General features: G+C 38.8%; 1 protein-coding gene across 1 annotated transcript in view; it reads right to left on the bottom strand.

Moving 5' to 3' along the window:
• Positions 1-16,160, bottom strand: part of kcnab1a (potassium voltage-gated channel subfamily A regulatory beta subunit 1a) — a 41,240-nt gene extending 25,080 nt beyond the window's left edge. The window contains exon 1 of the mRNA XM_085915887.1: positions 16,045-16,160. Within this exon, the coding sequence (XP_085772013.1) occupies positions 16,045-16,124 (80 nt within the window). The 5' untranslated portion in view covers positions 16,125-16,160. The remainder of the gene's footprint in view (positions 1-16,044) is intronic.
• Positions 16,161-16,748: the final 588 nt, after the last annotated feature.

Genomic DNA, 16,748 nt, shown 5'->3' with positions numbered 1-16,748 from the left:
GGCACTGTCTTTTGAAGTGGAGCAAAAAAGGACTGGATCAACCAACGCTTGGAAAAAAAAAAAAAAAATCACTCAAATGTTGCACAAGCCAGAATTTGACTAGAGAATCCAGTGCAAACATCATTTCCTCTCCTGATCCCCTCATACATGCTCTACATAGAACTCCCACAGGCAGCCACAAATCAAAGTGAACTGGCATGAGTTGGAGGTTTGAAATGGGGAACGTGTAGGATTTTCAGAATGTGAAGACAGAAAATGACTTCAAGCAACTGGCAAATCAGGCTGAGGTGAATCACAACTAATTGTACCATCATGTAATGACTGAGATGTAGTGGAGTGTTTTTCTTTTTTTAAATAACCACATTCCTTTTTTTTTCTTGTGGGCAAAGAGCGGCAGGCAATACAATGGTAAATTTTATTTTTTTAACAAGTGACTCAGACAATATGTGGATAGTTCGAAGCTGCTTTGCAATTGGGTGTGAATAAAGCAAGCAGTAAGGAAATGAGTACAATAGAGAATGTTGAGCGAAGGCAGATAATGGTAAGCTTTAAATTAAAAAACGAAAAGGAGTGAGCGGAGTGTACTGCAAGGCGTATGGTGTGTTTTTATTTTCAGTCTCTGGATTTACAACTGAATGAATGAATGTATAATGGGGATAAAATCCCATTTGTTTGGATCTGCAATATTTGCATTGATTTAAATAGAAAGGAGATAATTGTTTTTGCCTTGTTTCAGCCTTGTCTTGTCATTTTTATCTGAGAGGAGCTACTTTGGCAAGCACTGCTTAAAAAAAAAATTTCACATATATAGTAGATGGATTAAATCCATCGCTTCTATTTAGTATGGATTCCCAAGCATCTACATACAATCATGCTTTATTCTCGAGTCCACTTCCATTATGCTCTCCCGCCCCCCCTCCAAATGAGAAGCAAAAAAAGTGCTGAGTGTTGTGTGGATGCGGAGCAACTCACTGTGTTGGAGAGTGTAGAATACAAAGCTAACAAAGCAAAACAGCAACACATTGAGGTCAGGCTGCTTTATAACTCGGCAAAACTGGCACACGCCACACACACTGCAGTGTAAGGCCATTGTCCAATGACACGAATCACAGAGAATTATTCCACTCTGCTGTACTCATTACCCTCAAAACCTCTTTTTTTTCTGCAGGAGTCATTCATGACATTATTGCTACTGAAACAGTTCATGTAAATACAATTGACAATGTCATTGAGATGGCTATGCTGTTTCACTTCAACCTACCCGTCATACCTATTAGCTTCGTATATTGCTTCGATAGTATGATTTTTAAATCCTCCGAGTGCTAAGTAAATTCTAGAATTTTGCAATAAGTTGTGGAAAGGGGGGGGGGGGCGCACCCAAAATACGGTGGTGAGTATTCTGCCTTTTCTCAGTTTCGTCTTATGACGCAAGCAGACAGGGCAACATCAGCCTTGTGTCATGTGACCACAAACTGCCCAAAGGGCTGAACTGTTCTCACATTGAGCTATGGACTGAAGCGGTTGTGGCAGCTGTATGGGTGAGGGGGGGTTGGCATTCAGAGTGGACACTGCTGTAATGCTTCAAGTGAAAAGCATTTGGAATGAAATTTTGCTCAATGCATAAATTGTTCAAGGGTTGTTTCCTTCAGAGGCTGCATTTGAAGATGATTGCATCAAAGCTGTTGATATGAATGCCCCAAAACAAATTGTTTTGTTTGACAATTTGTGTTTGCATTACCAATCTCTAAGTATTTAAACTCACCCAATGTCATCTTTGTGTCAATCAAGAATAAAAAAAAAAAGAAATCACCTTGATTCGTGTAGAAATGACACCTCTGCAGTTCAAATCCACTTTTCATAATAGTGTCATTAATGCAGCTATGTAGTCGAGTCCCATCATTAAAATCCATCAGCATGTCAAACTACGAATACGGAGCAGACCTTTGGAATGAATGTTCCTTCTTCGCATATGACTATCACCTCTGCAATAATCTATTATTAGTAGGGCATGCATCCTGGCGAGCTCAAAGGTATGTAAATGATGACACGCATTACTCTGGGGGAGATTTAATCACGGACAATTTGAAGCGTGACTGCCAAGACGCCGGGTGGCGTGGATGCCAAAGTTATAACAAGCCTGTGATGGTTCCTGGCTTTAGGAAGCTATGAGGCTATGATCCCATGTGTCTGTAGTGAGCCTCACCCATTTTCAGCACCATCTACCCACTCAGTATGTTAGTCAACCAGAGTACAGTGAGTCTGTAAAAGATTCTAAATTGTACGGTGACTCTTCACTGAGCTGCATAATTGGGTTTAATAGACTGTAATCGGGGCTCATTTCAGAGAGAGGCAACAAATTGAGAAGTTAATAAATACTATAGGTGGAGAGAGTAAGGCAATGAAAAAGAAAGTGCAGGTGCTGTAAGACACTCTCGAGTGGAAAGAAAGATGGAAAAACTAGGAAAGAAATGTACACCTCAGCATGAAATTGAAGTTTTTAATCATGAGTGGTTGACCAATGGCTCGTGTTATGGAAAGAAAAACTACAGCAAAAAAAAAAAAAAGAAGCATCCTTTACTTTATATTGACATTAACCTTTAAAATTGAACCACATTGCTCCCTAACAGAAATAGAGAATTTCTTGAATAAAAATATCCTGAATAAATTAAAAAAACAGCCGACGGTTTATTCAAACATAGCTTTGAGGCGAATCGGGGCCCACAAATCTTTTGGGCTAATGAGGAGCGCTACCAGTTTGATATACACTTCTGAAATAACTCATTTGCTCAGATTAATTTGAATAATGTTACTGTTATATGTTATTGTAAGTAACTAGTGTGAAGACACTGACCATGTTAATGATTTCTCACCATATTTAAAAAATAGGGAAACGAGGCCAGGCCTATAATCTGCCATATGATTATGTATATGTTCAATAGCTTGAGCTAAGAAGATAACAATAAATCAAATTATTTATATGCAACACTTTATTTTCATAAATCTATTTCATCAATCCAAATTGATAGTAAAATGCTTTTATATAGTGATCAAGATAGTTCTGTTTCAGATGCAAAAAATGTTTTGCTCCACATTCTGCCACAGTACAGGGATGCTTTTAAAAATACATCAAAGATGACGATAACACTAGGAACGCATTCAATGAATTGATTCCTGCAGTAAACTAGACTTGCGTGGGCAGAGAAACGAAGATGAAGACAACTTTTAAAAAAAAGGTCAACTTGTGTCATTTATGACTAAATGCTTGCCATAATAGTTCTGATCCAATTTGGACAATGTAGCCTAATGAGGATGTACTCCCACGTTACAGTTTAAGACTCTTCAGATATGGACACTCGACACTGAAGAGTGGCAACAACCACTGAAAGGTATTATCTCGCTAATAGCATTGCTATGGAAACAGTATGTAAGTGTGTGTTTGCGTGTGTGTGAGTGTGCGAGTGGCAGTTCTCTTCAACAGAGCAGAAAATTCATAGCGAATAAAATCACGCACTGGCAAGTACATTTTTGCCAGATGGCAGAAACCCCATTTGGCTTTAATCATTTTTTTACGCCACTTTTTAAATCTTAAGACTTTTCTGCTGAACAACTTTTATTATTGTCATGCAGTGTTGTATAGCACACACACTCACACACACATGGAGTCTAGCAGCAAAGGTAAAAAGGTAAGTACTAAAATAATGAATAATAAATAAATAAATGAATACATTTGAAATGCTTGATCCACATTCATCTCAAACACACTTAACAAAAAAGTGGATCATCATCTATGTTAACAATTGGCTGATTGTTGCGATCCACCTAAATAATAGAGTTTTTAAGCAATCACTTTTTAATGGGATTTTACGGTTCCTGATATGCGCATATTTTGAATTTAGAGTTGTGTGCTTTCAGTACAATACCGTACCACGTTTTGCAATTCCATATTCCTTCAGAGAATTTGTGCTATTTCAGTGAATTGGTACCGTTTGCTTTTTGTAACTAACTCTCAAGGTCATTAATGACTTTTTTTTTTTTCAACTCCATGGCTCCTAATTTTATTCTGAGTGCAAGTCTAGTGCAAATCCCAATCTAACTGCTCATAGGTAGAATTTTCTTTATTTTGGTATTTTGCGAGACCGGCAGGCCCATAACTCTTGTGGCATAAAAATATGATTTTCTTGTCCAATCTCTGTCCATTGTGATGTGTTGGTTAAACACGACTTAGTGAGAACTGTAGGGTGAGTTGTGTTTTGTTTTTCATAAAAAATACATTTTGTGAATAGGAATAAATATATTGCATGGTAATTTTAGGGAGTGGGGACAGGCAGAATTTTTTTATTTTATATTCAGTGTCCAAGGAAGTTTCAATGAAACGGAAGCTGAATCTGTTGAGATTTGGCTCTAGTAGAATTATTTCAATCATGGAAGAGCAAAAAATAAAACCCACGCCAAGTTAATGGGAGGCTATAAAGTGAGTGTGAAGGAGAGCTCTCATATCAATTACTGGTGCTTGACATTGGCTCTGTTAATTATCAACAAGCGCGAGGGGAAGGAGGGGAAGGAGTCAGCACCTAGAAATGAAACACTGGGATGTGCACGTGATTTGTGCCGTGGTTGAACACAGAAAGGGAATTTCCGTCATTGTTCAGTGGAACATTGGATTGTATCTATCGCCTGACTGACTTGCATTGTCCGCATCAATGAGATGGATAAAATGGATGGATTTTCCTGCTTTATTTATATTCCATAAATTTAATATTAATCAGAATGTGTTTGGACAAATTGGGGCGTATAAAGATTTTTTATTTGACTTCCTGTTTAAAATTTACTAACCTTTTTTTAAACACTTGGGTCAATATGACATTTAAATGTAAAAAAAAAGTTTATTTAAAAGTTACTTTGGTTATGTTTATTATTATTTTATGTAATGTACTGTATTTTGTGTGTATTTTATACAGCTAAAACAATCTGGGGTCAAACTGAAAATGTGCCGACAATATATAAACTCTTTATAGGCCAACAGATCATGAGAATTATATCCTAATGTTCATTTTGTGTTGATGCAGATCATTGATTCATAAATGTTAAAAATGAATTGGGGTCAAACTGAAACCTACAAAAACATGAAGGTTAAGTGGTTGGTGACTCATTGTTTTAAAATGCGAGACATGCAAGATATATTCAAGGATCATCTTGGGAAGCAGTTTCAAAGTTTGTTTTCTGACATTTTACATTTTACTTTGCTTTTGGAAGACTGTAATGAGCAGTCTCAAATTGCTGCATCCACACTGCAATGCTGCACCAAAGTGTAGTCACGGTGTGTGAATGCTGCGATATAAAGGCTGGACAATATCTGTAGGATAGTTAGTGTATATATAGACGCTTTGTTTAGGTGATATCTCTTCTTCAAATAGGCCAAAGGGAAAACACTGTAGCTTTTGCTTACAAGTTATAACTGTAACACAGAGCAATCCAATCCAATTGCACACACACACACACACACACACACACACACACACACACACACACACACACACACACACACACACACACACACACAGGGTCTTTTTTACTGCAGTCTGGAAAGACAGAACTAAAGTGCTGATACAAGTCTTAACTTTGTATTCGTGTAAGGCTACACAGCGACCCATTCAATATAATGTATGGCCATATAACGGAAAGTTCAAAGGGGAAAGATGCAGAAAAAAGGACGAAACAGGCAGAGTAAAATGGGGATGATTACTCAAAACTAAAGTTTTCCTTAGGGGGGGAAATAGCCACACTAGCTTACAAGGAGCAGAAATGTGTTCCGGAAGGATATTTGTATTTCCTCTTGAATCGTGACTTGAAAGATTTTCCTTCAATCTATGATAGGTCATACTCCAGCAGAGCACACCGGCATCCTTTAAGAATTTCATTTTCAAACAATTCCTCCTCTCCGAGCAAACACACAACGCTAGAAGACCGATCCCATGCATCATCAGGAGTTGACATTAGATGACTGGCAATCAATACGAACACTGACAAAAGCAATGCTGGGAAATACACAATACAGTTTAAGGGGATGTCTGTGCAGTAAGCTTGTATTTGTCACAGTGTTGATTTTAGATCCACCTTTAAAATGAATCATACCAAGTGAAAGTGTCCACAAAAACTGCTGTTCAAGCTCAAACTCTTCTGCTCATGCACACACAAGCAAGATACTCAGGCATCAAGAGCATATCGCAAGACCACGGCTCCCTCTAACGGCAAGTCTTGCAACAAGCAGTCCTGTCAATCTGCTTTGGAGATACTTGAGGTTTTCCATGTAATGTGTAAAGCAGCTCTGTGAGCATGTGCACCCACATACACTATCTTCTCCATTTCTCTCCTTCTTAATGGCACCATTTATGTTCAAAATGAGACATCTTCCCTTACTATATTGATCTTATGTGCGCTTTTTGGCAGGGAGCTGCAGCCTGTAGTGGTTATTTGCCAAAATCTGCAGGATATGTCACCTTGACCATCAGCTGAAGCATTTCAATTAAAGAATATGTGTGCGTGCAAGTTTTACTGAGGCACAATGCCATCCTTGTTCAGGGCTGTGTAGGGCAAGCAAGATGTTCTCCTCAAGCAACCACTAAAAGATTCTGCCCTTTTAATAACATCTATTGGCAATTACTTGATAGATTCCTGCCGGGAGAGAAAGACTGAGCTCGTGACACCTTAATTCCACCCATTCGTCTAGTTTTTATACTGCACTCTTCTCATTCAAGTCGCAGGAGAGATGGAGTCTATAGCTTTGCTGACATTAGACAGCAAGGCACATTCAAACTCATGAGGCAAATATATTAACCAATAACTCATTATGCTGCTTATTTCAATTGCACTGAATTTGTACAACTGGGAACTGATCAAAAATGCGGCTCCGAAGTTGCACAACTTTTAAGTTTTGCACGTAAACAAATTAGAAGATGACTACTGTCCGAGGATGAACCGTGTTCATCCTGACAGGTTCCATTGACTAATGTAATGTACACCCAAAGGCAAAACTGTTGATACCACTCTGTTGATGGAAAAAATATATAATAATCATAATCAATCAAATTAAACAATGCAAATCTGAAATTGCCTTTGAACGATGGTAACAGAATTATCTAAAAAAAAAACATGCCTGGATGAAACTGTTATCTGAACATTATATCGTACAACCCTGTAGAAAATCACTGCAATCAAACTAGATGGCACGTTACAAATAGTAAATTAATTGAAGCCAAGTGTTTTATTTTGTTGTTTTCCGCCACTCAAATGAGGACAGGCAATATGGAAGCTGGATGGATTTTAGAAAAATAGAAAATAGGGTGTGTACTGTAATGCAAAGATAACCCTACTTAGAAACAAAGCTAATACAACAACAAAAGGTTCTTAAATTAGTCCTAATTCAAGAGAATTTGAATAATGTGAGGACCCTTGACTTGGCCTATTCTAAATTTGAGTGAAGGGTTATATTGGTACTGGCCCCTCTTAGACTCATCAAAAAGGAGATTAGGAAAAGTAAAGATCGAGATCCAAATATTTCAAAGGATCTCCTTGGATCAACACCTTCACATTTTTTTAAAGATACTTCAACTATGAGAATTTTGGAACTGAGTTTACGCTACACAAATGTATTTATTTATTGTATTTATTTATTTATTTATTTATTTATTTATTTATTTATTTATTTAGAGTAGCTATGAGAAATAATTATTGTTACACCTTTCCGTCATGTATGACTGAAAGTGTTTTTCTTCTTTGCTCAATTCAATGCCAAGTGTGACTCATGCTAAAACATCATCTTTACATTGTCCCACCTCCCCACCCAAGGTGGAAAGACGAATCCAAATGGAAAACGTTCCTTGTTAATTTACAACTTGTGAATTGAGTTATAAATACTTCAATGACAGAAGACATAAAGCAAAGTAGTAGCAAAGAGACAGAACCACTGTAATGACACTAATGCTGTCACCTTCACACTCTTCTCTGTCAGCACAGTTCATTTAATCTGATAGACTGACAACCATCCAGATTGTCACCACACACACACACACACACACACACACCCGTGTACACATAACATATGGTTTCTAATGTCACCTCGTGGACCCCAGAGGTCTAAATATCCCCTCAATGTCACGGCCCTTACTAACACGAGGCTCCCTTTTCCAATAATATCATGTGCGTGTGATCAAGCCATGTCAGCAACTTGATTGAATTGGTGTCCACTTTAATTTGGCATGATTAAATGTTAAGCTGCAGGCATTAATTTGAGCATCTATTAGCATTTCGGTTAAAAGCGGATGTACTATCTTTATGCAGCTGTTTGATTAATTTACATCCCTTTTTGGTCACTACACAAAGTAACCCAGAATACTGAGTGGCACTTGATTGCGTAAAATGATCACCTTGCAAATGACCGATATGTATACAAATGATTGACACATATGTATAAAATTAAAAGAGAACTATGGTGGAACCTCGAACAAAATCAAACACCATCAGTTCAGTTGCAACACCAATCGGATCTTCTGATCTTCTCGTTTTCTTTATGTACTGTTGGGAACGCTTGTTAAACCTCACATTACAAGTTTTATTTTGGAGGAATTCGGGAATTGATACTATATATATATATATATATATATATATATATATATATATATATACAAATATGTATAGTATATATATATATAAACATGAATAGAACAACAACAAAACAACAAACAAAAACAAAAAACAAAAAATTAAATAACTCAAACGGTTAAAATGTTTACATCAGGTCACTTCATTTGAAAATTGGGGGAATAAAAGGAAAAACCATAAAAATTGTACAAAAAAGGTGGTTCCACAAAGTTTCTGTGAATTACAAACAAGCCTTTGGGGAATGCAGCTGCTTTGTGATATGGCGTACATACATCAGTGCAAGGGATTGAACATAAGCTTTCCAACACATATGCTAGTACACACTCCTGAACGCACATATGCCACGATCCCAGGGCAACGTGCTAACGGCGCACGGCCATATGAGCTCCTAAAGCCAGGTCGAGCCAAAAGGAATACAGCTTGCCAACGCAGTGATAGAGGGCTTTGCGGTTTCAGATTCTCATTTCTTTTTGCACCAACACAACAATGGATTATGTTAAGGTCAAGTTATTTTTGCCTTCATTGATAGGTGTTCAAATATGTTGGAAGAATTAAGGAGGGAAACAGTTGATAGGGCTACTCGCATAATTTGCTTCATGATGACTGGATGTAAGAAGAAGCTGGTGTCTTTTGTGCTCCCAAGTCATATTCATGGTTTATTTTTTTTATGTTTCATTTCAAATTTATGTCAATTATCAATAGCACCTGTCCTATCAGCCCCACTCTCCTTCCACTATTGTGTTGATCAATCAAGTGTTGTTATATTTTTTTTACAATACATATTGGTTAAGTATTCATGGTTTTATGATGTATGGAACTCTTAATTCCAGGCAGCTTTATACTTTAAATATGTTGAAATATAAATGCTATTATTCAAAAGATACAGTCAAGAATCTAGCCAGATGTGCACTTTCATGACACCACAAGAGCTGGATCAAATATTTTGCTTTGACACAGATAATGATATTCCGTTTGAATTGACGCTGTCACAGTTATTATTCTGAAAATGTGTTCATTGTTGTGAATGCACTTTACACTGCTGCATCATATTCAGATCTGTGTTTAATTCTGTTGCCTCACTTAATTAGCATGTAAGAGACATATGAGTATATATATATGAGTATCATATTTGGATTGAAAATTACATCTTTATCAAGTAGATTCAGAGAAAAAAAAGAGGGAAAAAAAATGCAATGCAATTTCTTCTCGGATGTCCAGATGTTCCATTCACAGACAATGACCATAATTTGCTCGTTTGCATGTAGTAATTGCGGCATCTTGTATAATTTGTTAGGACAGTGAGTACTCAACTGAAACACCGAAGACAAGTCACATGTTTAAAACAAGCTACATCTTCCAACATTAAAAAAAAAAAAAAAACTTGGACTTTTGGACAGTTCATTCTGGGTTCTATATGAGGATCAATCAATACTCCTTGTGGTGGTGTGATCATCGCATAATCAAAAATCTCTATTTAAAAATAGACATATAGGACATATTGATTTAGTGGAAGAACTGCTATTGTCCAGTCATCATTAATTTTCTACAGTGGATTAGGAGGAACAACCCCCCCCCCCTTCGTAGTAAAACTCCACACTACAGATTTCCTTGACATTCCAAAACAATGTCAACTACTCACAACATTAACAAGTGCAAGCACTGAGGCGGAAGTATCAATGCAAATAAATAAGCAACGGAAGAAGACAACCATCTGTTGCAACCTGGATGAGTTTTTCAGTTTCAGAAATAGCAACTGTACATTTTAAGGGGTTCTGCACACACACGTAAACACACGGGCGGGGGTTTACCTGTACGCCATGCCCGTCTGGTTCTTAATGGAGTCGTGCAGCGACAGCGAGTGGAAGTTAAGAAACTCCTCCAGCTTTTTGAGCTCTCTGGTATTGTGCTGTTTTTTGGCGCTCCAAAGCATAAGAGGCACGCATGCTCGCTGGCCTGATCCCACACACGTCTGACCCACCAGCCTCCCCTGACCGAGGCCTTGAGCCTGCTGGACCGTGCTCTGCCTTCTGGACGCCTTCTGCTTGGGGTTGGGGATATCCGGGCAAGTGGCTTTGTACAGATACATCTTCTCACTTGATCTTGTCCTTCAGCTAAGTTTGCTGTGAGCGGGTCCCACTAACACGCACGCTGGGGATAATCCAGGTAGGCCCACCGCCCACACGGCGGTGGGCATGTGAGTATGGCTCAAAGCAAAGTGAGTGATGTGTCTTTGGATGTATTCCCACATAGATTAATCCTCTTGTTTGGGAAAAAAAAAAAAATCAAAGGAAGAAATGCCCAAAATTCCAGTTTATGTGGAAAAAGTCCATAATGAAGCTGCCAATAGTAACATGTGCCCCTCCAAGAGGGCTGTCACATGTGTTCAATATGCACATGCAGATGAAGAGAGCAACACATAGATGCACTCTATCTCTCTGTGCTCCCTTTCACGCCCAACACTTTACACACACTCACTCACACACACACACACACACACACACTGTCACTTTGCCCCCTGCACAGCCAGTCTGCATTGGAAGCACACTTTGCTTTTGCTCCCTATTAAACGGTCTGGGAATCTGGGACATTTTTTCCACCCTCCCTTCCTCCCTCACTCCTTCCCTCCCCTTTTCACTCTCACTCTATTTTTTTTTGTTTCTTTCTATCTCTCTCTCGCTATCCTTTTACCCCTTTTCTCTCCTACTTCCTCTCATCCTCTCACCCACCCTCGCTTCCTCCATCATCCCCCTTTTGTGTCCCAGCATTCCCTCCCTGTCACTTACTCCTGATCTCCTCCCTTGACTCTCCTCCAACATTTCCTCCACCCATTTTCAGCTTCCTCATCTGGAATGTGCAATTCTTGAAGGTGTTGTTATTATTATTTACACATATTCACCCCCAATCTAAATTATTGCTTTCATCTACGCCTCTGTTATCTTTTTCTTTGTTTATTTTTCTTTTCTTTTTTTTTTTTTTTTTAACAAAGACCGTCATCTCTCCTCTTCCTAAACAAAGTACACTATGATAACACACATACAGACAAGCACATTTGCCGCCAACAGAATGTTCAGCGCATTTGCACACTGTCTGGCGGCAATGTTTTTGTAATGAAGTGAACCACAAAATATCATGGGGGAAGCCTCTACTCTGCTCTGTTTATCCCCCCCCCCCCCCCCCCCTCTCTCTCTCTCTCTCTCTCTCTCTCTCTCTCTCTCTCTCTCTCTCTCTCTCTCTCTCTCTCTCATTGCACACAAACACACACTTGCACAACATGGAGTCTCACACCTCTGACCTCTTATTGGGAATAGACAATGAAATCATGTCTGGTTCCCCAGAGGATTACGTGACTTGGGACAAGTGTCATTCTTGCAAATGAGATTTGGTTTCAGACACGCAATGTCAAATGTGAAAGTCTAAATTGTAATTGTTGTTTTGCAGAATCTTGTCATAATCATTTTAGCTCGGGGCAGGGGAATGTTGCCAGTCCAAATAGATTTAAAAGATCAAATACCGGTACTGAAAAACACTAAAAAGAGATTTAATTAAGACTGTCATCTCCTTGAGTAAAAGATTTGACTGATTTTTGTTCAAATAAAATAAAATAAAATAAAATAAAATAATGACACTGGGAAAGAAAAATAGGAGCAGTCTGTACATTTTACTTCGAAGTGTACTCACTTTTGTTGCCAAGAGTTTTGACATTAATGGTTGAATGTTGCACAATAAGAGGGGGCAATACTGTTATTAAAACTGTACACTGACAACATGTAGCAGTGTGTCTGCATGACAGCCCTTGAAAATATATATAACAAAACCTTTTTAAAAATCTGTCTTTGCTTCTGTGATACAAAGGTAAGTCCAGGAAAAGAATGAAATAAAATGTGATGTTTTTCCTCACATACAAAGATGATACCTTAAACACAATCTCAGTCACTCAGTGATTTCAAGCCTAACAAAGAGGCAGCTGTGTCAATTGTCCAGTAGGAAGAGTGGAAAAATTGATCCTGTCTGGCAGAAGTAATGTCAGCTGAGCCTATGCAACGTGACTGAGTTTACAGTTGTAAGAATAGACACCAGTGGTAATTTGGTGTTTGCAGCAAGTGGGACAGAGTCACAAAAGACCCAGAAGATGGGGCTATGGGGGGGAAATGGTCTGTTACCTTTCGCTCATTGTCATATCTATTTAAATTAATAAAAGGTAGTGAATAGAAATAAAAGGCACCTGGGTAGTATGTAATGACTTGGGGGTTTGATTTGTTCACTGTGTGATCTTTCTATGGTTTCTGCTAATATCACTTTTCTTGTAACGTCCATCCATTTTCTACCACTTATCCGGGGTCGGGTCAAAGGGGCAGCAGGGAAGCCCAAAACATCCCACTCCCCAGCCTCAATATGCCTTATTCTGTATTCAAATTGAACTGAATCATAACTATATCCTTTTTTTGATTTTTTATTTCTACATCAGATTCATGCTCCATGAGACTAATTAAGCTTTTATTCAGTGCCCCACCACCTACACACACACACTCATTCCCAATACAACTATGAATCTCATACAGTATCATGCATATTTTTGATAAAGCTCAACTGAGCTGAGTGGTAACACAAGAGAGAAAATGCTACTTTTTTTTTTTAATCTTATGGTATTTAGCTGTGTCTAAAGCTACTGTATATTCCACGCTATGTACTTGATTCTTCAGTGTGAAATCATCTTAGTATATAGTGAACTTAAATGAGAACGCTCTTTTTATTTCAGCCGGCTTTATGGCAGCAATAATTAAGCCAGTGATCAGTTTCCAGCCCTTAGGGGCTGTCCTGCTCCTATTTAAAACCAATGTGGTGGCCTACATTTCTGACTAAAGCCCAATGTTATTATCACTGAAGATCTAAACCCGCTTGATGCTGAAGAGCACGGTAGGGATCATATTTTTAACACTTAAACTAAAAGTTATCCAAACATTACTGATCTTTGCAAAGTTATTTTTTCACTCACCCAAAGCAAACCCTTGTTCATACCATTTCTACATCTTTTTTCAGCCGCAAACTATAAGTTGACCCTTAATAAGAAAAAATTATTAAAATAACTTGTAAATAAAAAAGAATTGAAAACCGACAACTTCTTACTCTGCTATAATTGTGAACAATCTTAATTTAGATTAAATGTATGTGCACAAGAATTTCCCCCAAAAAATGAAATGGTCGAGTACAGCATACATTCATGTGTAGAATCGAACTGGCATGAATTGCTTTTGACACTGGGGGACAAAGCACAAAAGCTATTTTTAGCTCATTTAAAGATCCCTGGGAAATCTGTGGTTATATTCTGCCCCAGTTTTTTAATCTACATTCAATTAATGGGATTAATTGGGATTGCTCCGCCGTCCCTCCTTGATAAGGTTTTCCTAGGGTTTTCCCAGTGGAAGACAAGAAAGCAACAGGACGGCAAGCAGTACAAAGGTTTCAACCTTTTTTTATGGTGACACCACATTGCCTTTCGTACAGTCACACGACTGACAGTGTCAACCAAAAAGGATGCAGAAGAGATGAATTCGACAGTAAAATTCGGAACATTTTTCATCCCAGGATTGTTTTAGCATAGGAAATTGGAGCATTTTCTCCAATTCACACTCATAAAGATTCATTTTCAAAATCTTTATAGTACACGAAGGATGTGCTTGCCACATGATTGGGTTTGCCTTGGGCCCCTAAATGACTAAATACACCCCACCATTCACTCAACGTCAGTTGGAATTGGCTGAGTAGGATTGATGGAGGAATTTGAAGCACAGTTCTCAATATGACATCAACGTTTTAAAGAAAGAAACACACTGCCAAAAATGTCCCGCTTGGTGTAATGTTTCACTTAGCTGATTTATGTGCAGGCAGCATATATCCAATTCCCACTCAGTGATAGCGTGAATGTGAGTGGGAATGGTTGCTGTCGCTATGATTGTGATTGACTTTTAGACAAAGTCGGCTAAAATAGCCTTGAACTCCCCGCAACCCAAGATACTCATTAGACATAAGATTTGAAAAATATATATTTAAAGACTAAGTGGTAGAACGAAATAGATTTCGTCCTTCTTCTTTTGAAAATATAAAATATGTTTTTTTTATTGCACCTTTTAGTTTATTTTGATTTCTCGTTTTTTTTTCTAAATGAGTTAGTGAGAAGAGCCAAAATTAGGAGAGAATTATGAAAGAGGGAAGGCCATTGGAGACAAAAATGAATGTGGGGTTTTAAGCTTAGATGATTGCTAAGGGGCACAGAGCGATTAAGAGTTTGCAACAAAAAACAGAGTGTGGGAAGAAGGGAAGGGAACCACATTATCTACAAGTGAGAAAACAAAGACATGAGATAATGACTATTATATTCTGAATTTCATGAGTTGAGGTTGTGATCAGCATCTCTGAATCGACGTCACCATTGGTAACCAATCCCACGCTCCCGCCAGCTCAATATGTTTTGTCGCCATGGCGTTAAGCGACATCAACACGGTCAAATTCAGCAGGACGAATGCTGCCTATTAGCAATAGAGTGAGATCAGGTGACACAATCCTTAAGTCGGGTCAGACTTTGGCGACACACAACACTCACAAATGAAATGATGGGCCAGCCTGACAGCCTTGCCCAAAAATACTTTGGCACTCTATCAGCTAAAGTGAGGAATGCTGACAATCAGACCAAAATTCACCTTCTCTAAATAAGCCAGTAAAGGAACGATTACTGAATGTCTCGAAAAGATGATCTGAAGCCACTATTCTGTGGTTATGGGGTATGTGAATATTTTTCTTTCTCCGTGCCCTGCTCAGAAAACAGTTGCAACTGCTATTCGTAACTATTAACCCTGTTCTATATTTGCAAACGCAAATCCTTCTGTGTGTGGTCAAGGCCAAGTTTAGCTGAGCTACAGACTTTTTAATTGGGAAGTGAAAGGAAACATGATAGCCAATTAGGAAGCGAGCTGAAGCGTGTGTTCTTGTCGTGCACAAATGGAGGAACAACTCACAATACAAATGACCCAGGAAAACTTATTGAATGAAGACAATTGTTCACCTAGCTTCTTTTTCTTACAAAAACTGCATTTTTTTTTAAGTTGCCAGTCAGAATGATTGAGATAGACCAGAGGACATTAGACATTAGAACCATTCTTCCTGACTGCTGGTGTAGAGGAGGAGACATAACTATGTATGTGTTGTGTGTTGTCATTTCAAGTATGCTCCACACACACACACACACACACACACACACTTGTCCCCTTGTCTTCTGAGGGGTATCTCACAATTTAATAATCAATTCAGAAGTGTGTTTGTATGTGTAGCTTATAACATATTCCACCTATTTTTTTTTTCTTACAGTACGGAATGTATATTGTGGGGACTCACCTGTAGGGCATACCCGTCTTATGAGTGACCGTTTCCTCTTTGCTCTGTCCAAACATTTTCAGGTACCAATTGCTCTCCATCTCTCTAAGCACCGCTGCTCTGTTTTGATGAGGCGCCCCCTGTCGTCCAGAGTAGGCGTTGCACTTGACCTCAGCGGAGTTACCGTGACCTTTTGTCCCACCGGCAGAGCTCACAGAGTGTTCCCTGTGTATCGGGGGAGGCTGGTGTCCCCCGACCCCGCCTCCGCTGCTCCGAGCGGCTATCATGGTGGTATTCGGTCGGAACAACCTTATTTACCCTTTCACCATCCTCCGCCGTCCCAAAGACTCACGACTTCCTTAGACTCGTTGAGCACGTTTGCTCCAGAGTGCACTTCACCCTCTTATAGCCCCATCCACCCTGAAACAGGATCTGGGTTTCCTTGTCTCGTCATCACTCTGCGCTGGCCTAAAAGGAGGGAGACAAACATGCCAGGGTGTCAACAATACACTCAAACATACACTTGTACCAGGGCAAGCACACACGCATGCTTTTAAGTTTTAATTGAAGTATAGCTAAGTATATTTACCACAAGTACATTGAAGGATGGATGTCTACATGTACACTAACGCTTTTGATTGGTTTTTAAAATGACAACTCTATATTTACACACCTTCTAGACTTGTTGGAGGTCTTCGGCTCTAAACACCATTCCTTGTGTCACA

This window comes from Syngnathus leptorhynchus, chromosome 7 (genome assembly GCF_054491065.1).
Source record: "Syngnathus leptorhynchus isolate UIUO chromosome 7, UIUO_Slep, whole genome shotgun sequence".
Taxonomy (NCBI): domain Eukaryota; kingdom Metazoa; phylum Chordata; class Actinopteri; order Syngnathiformes; family Syngnathidae; genus Syngnathus; species Syngnathus leptorhynchus.
The sequence above is the reverse complement of the archived record's forward strand: the minus strand, read 5'-3'. Positions and strand labels throughout refer to the sequence as shown.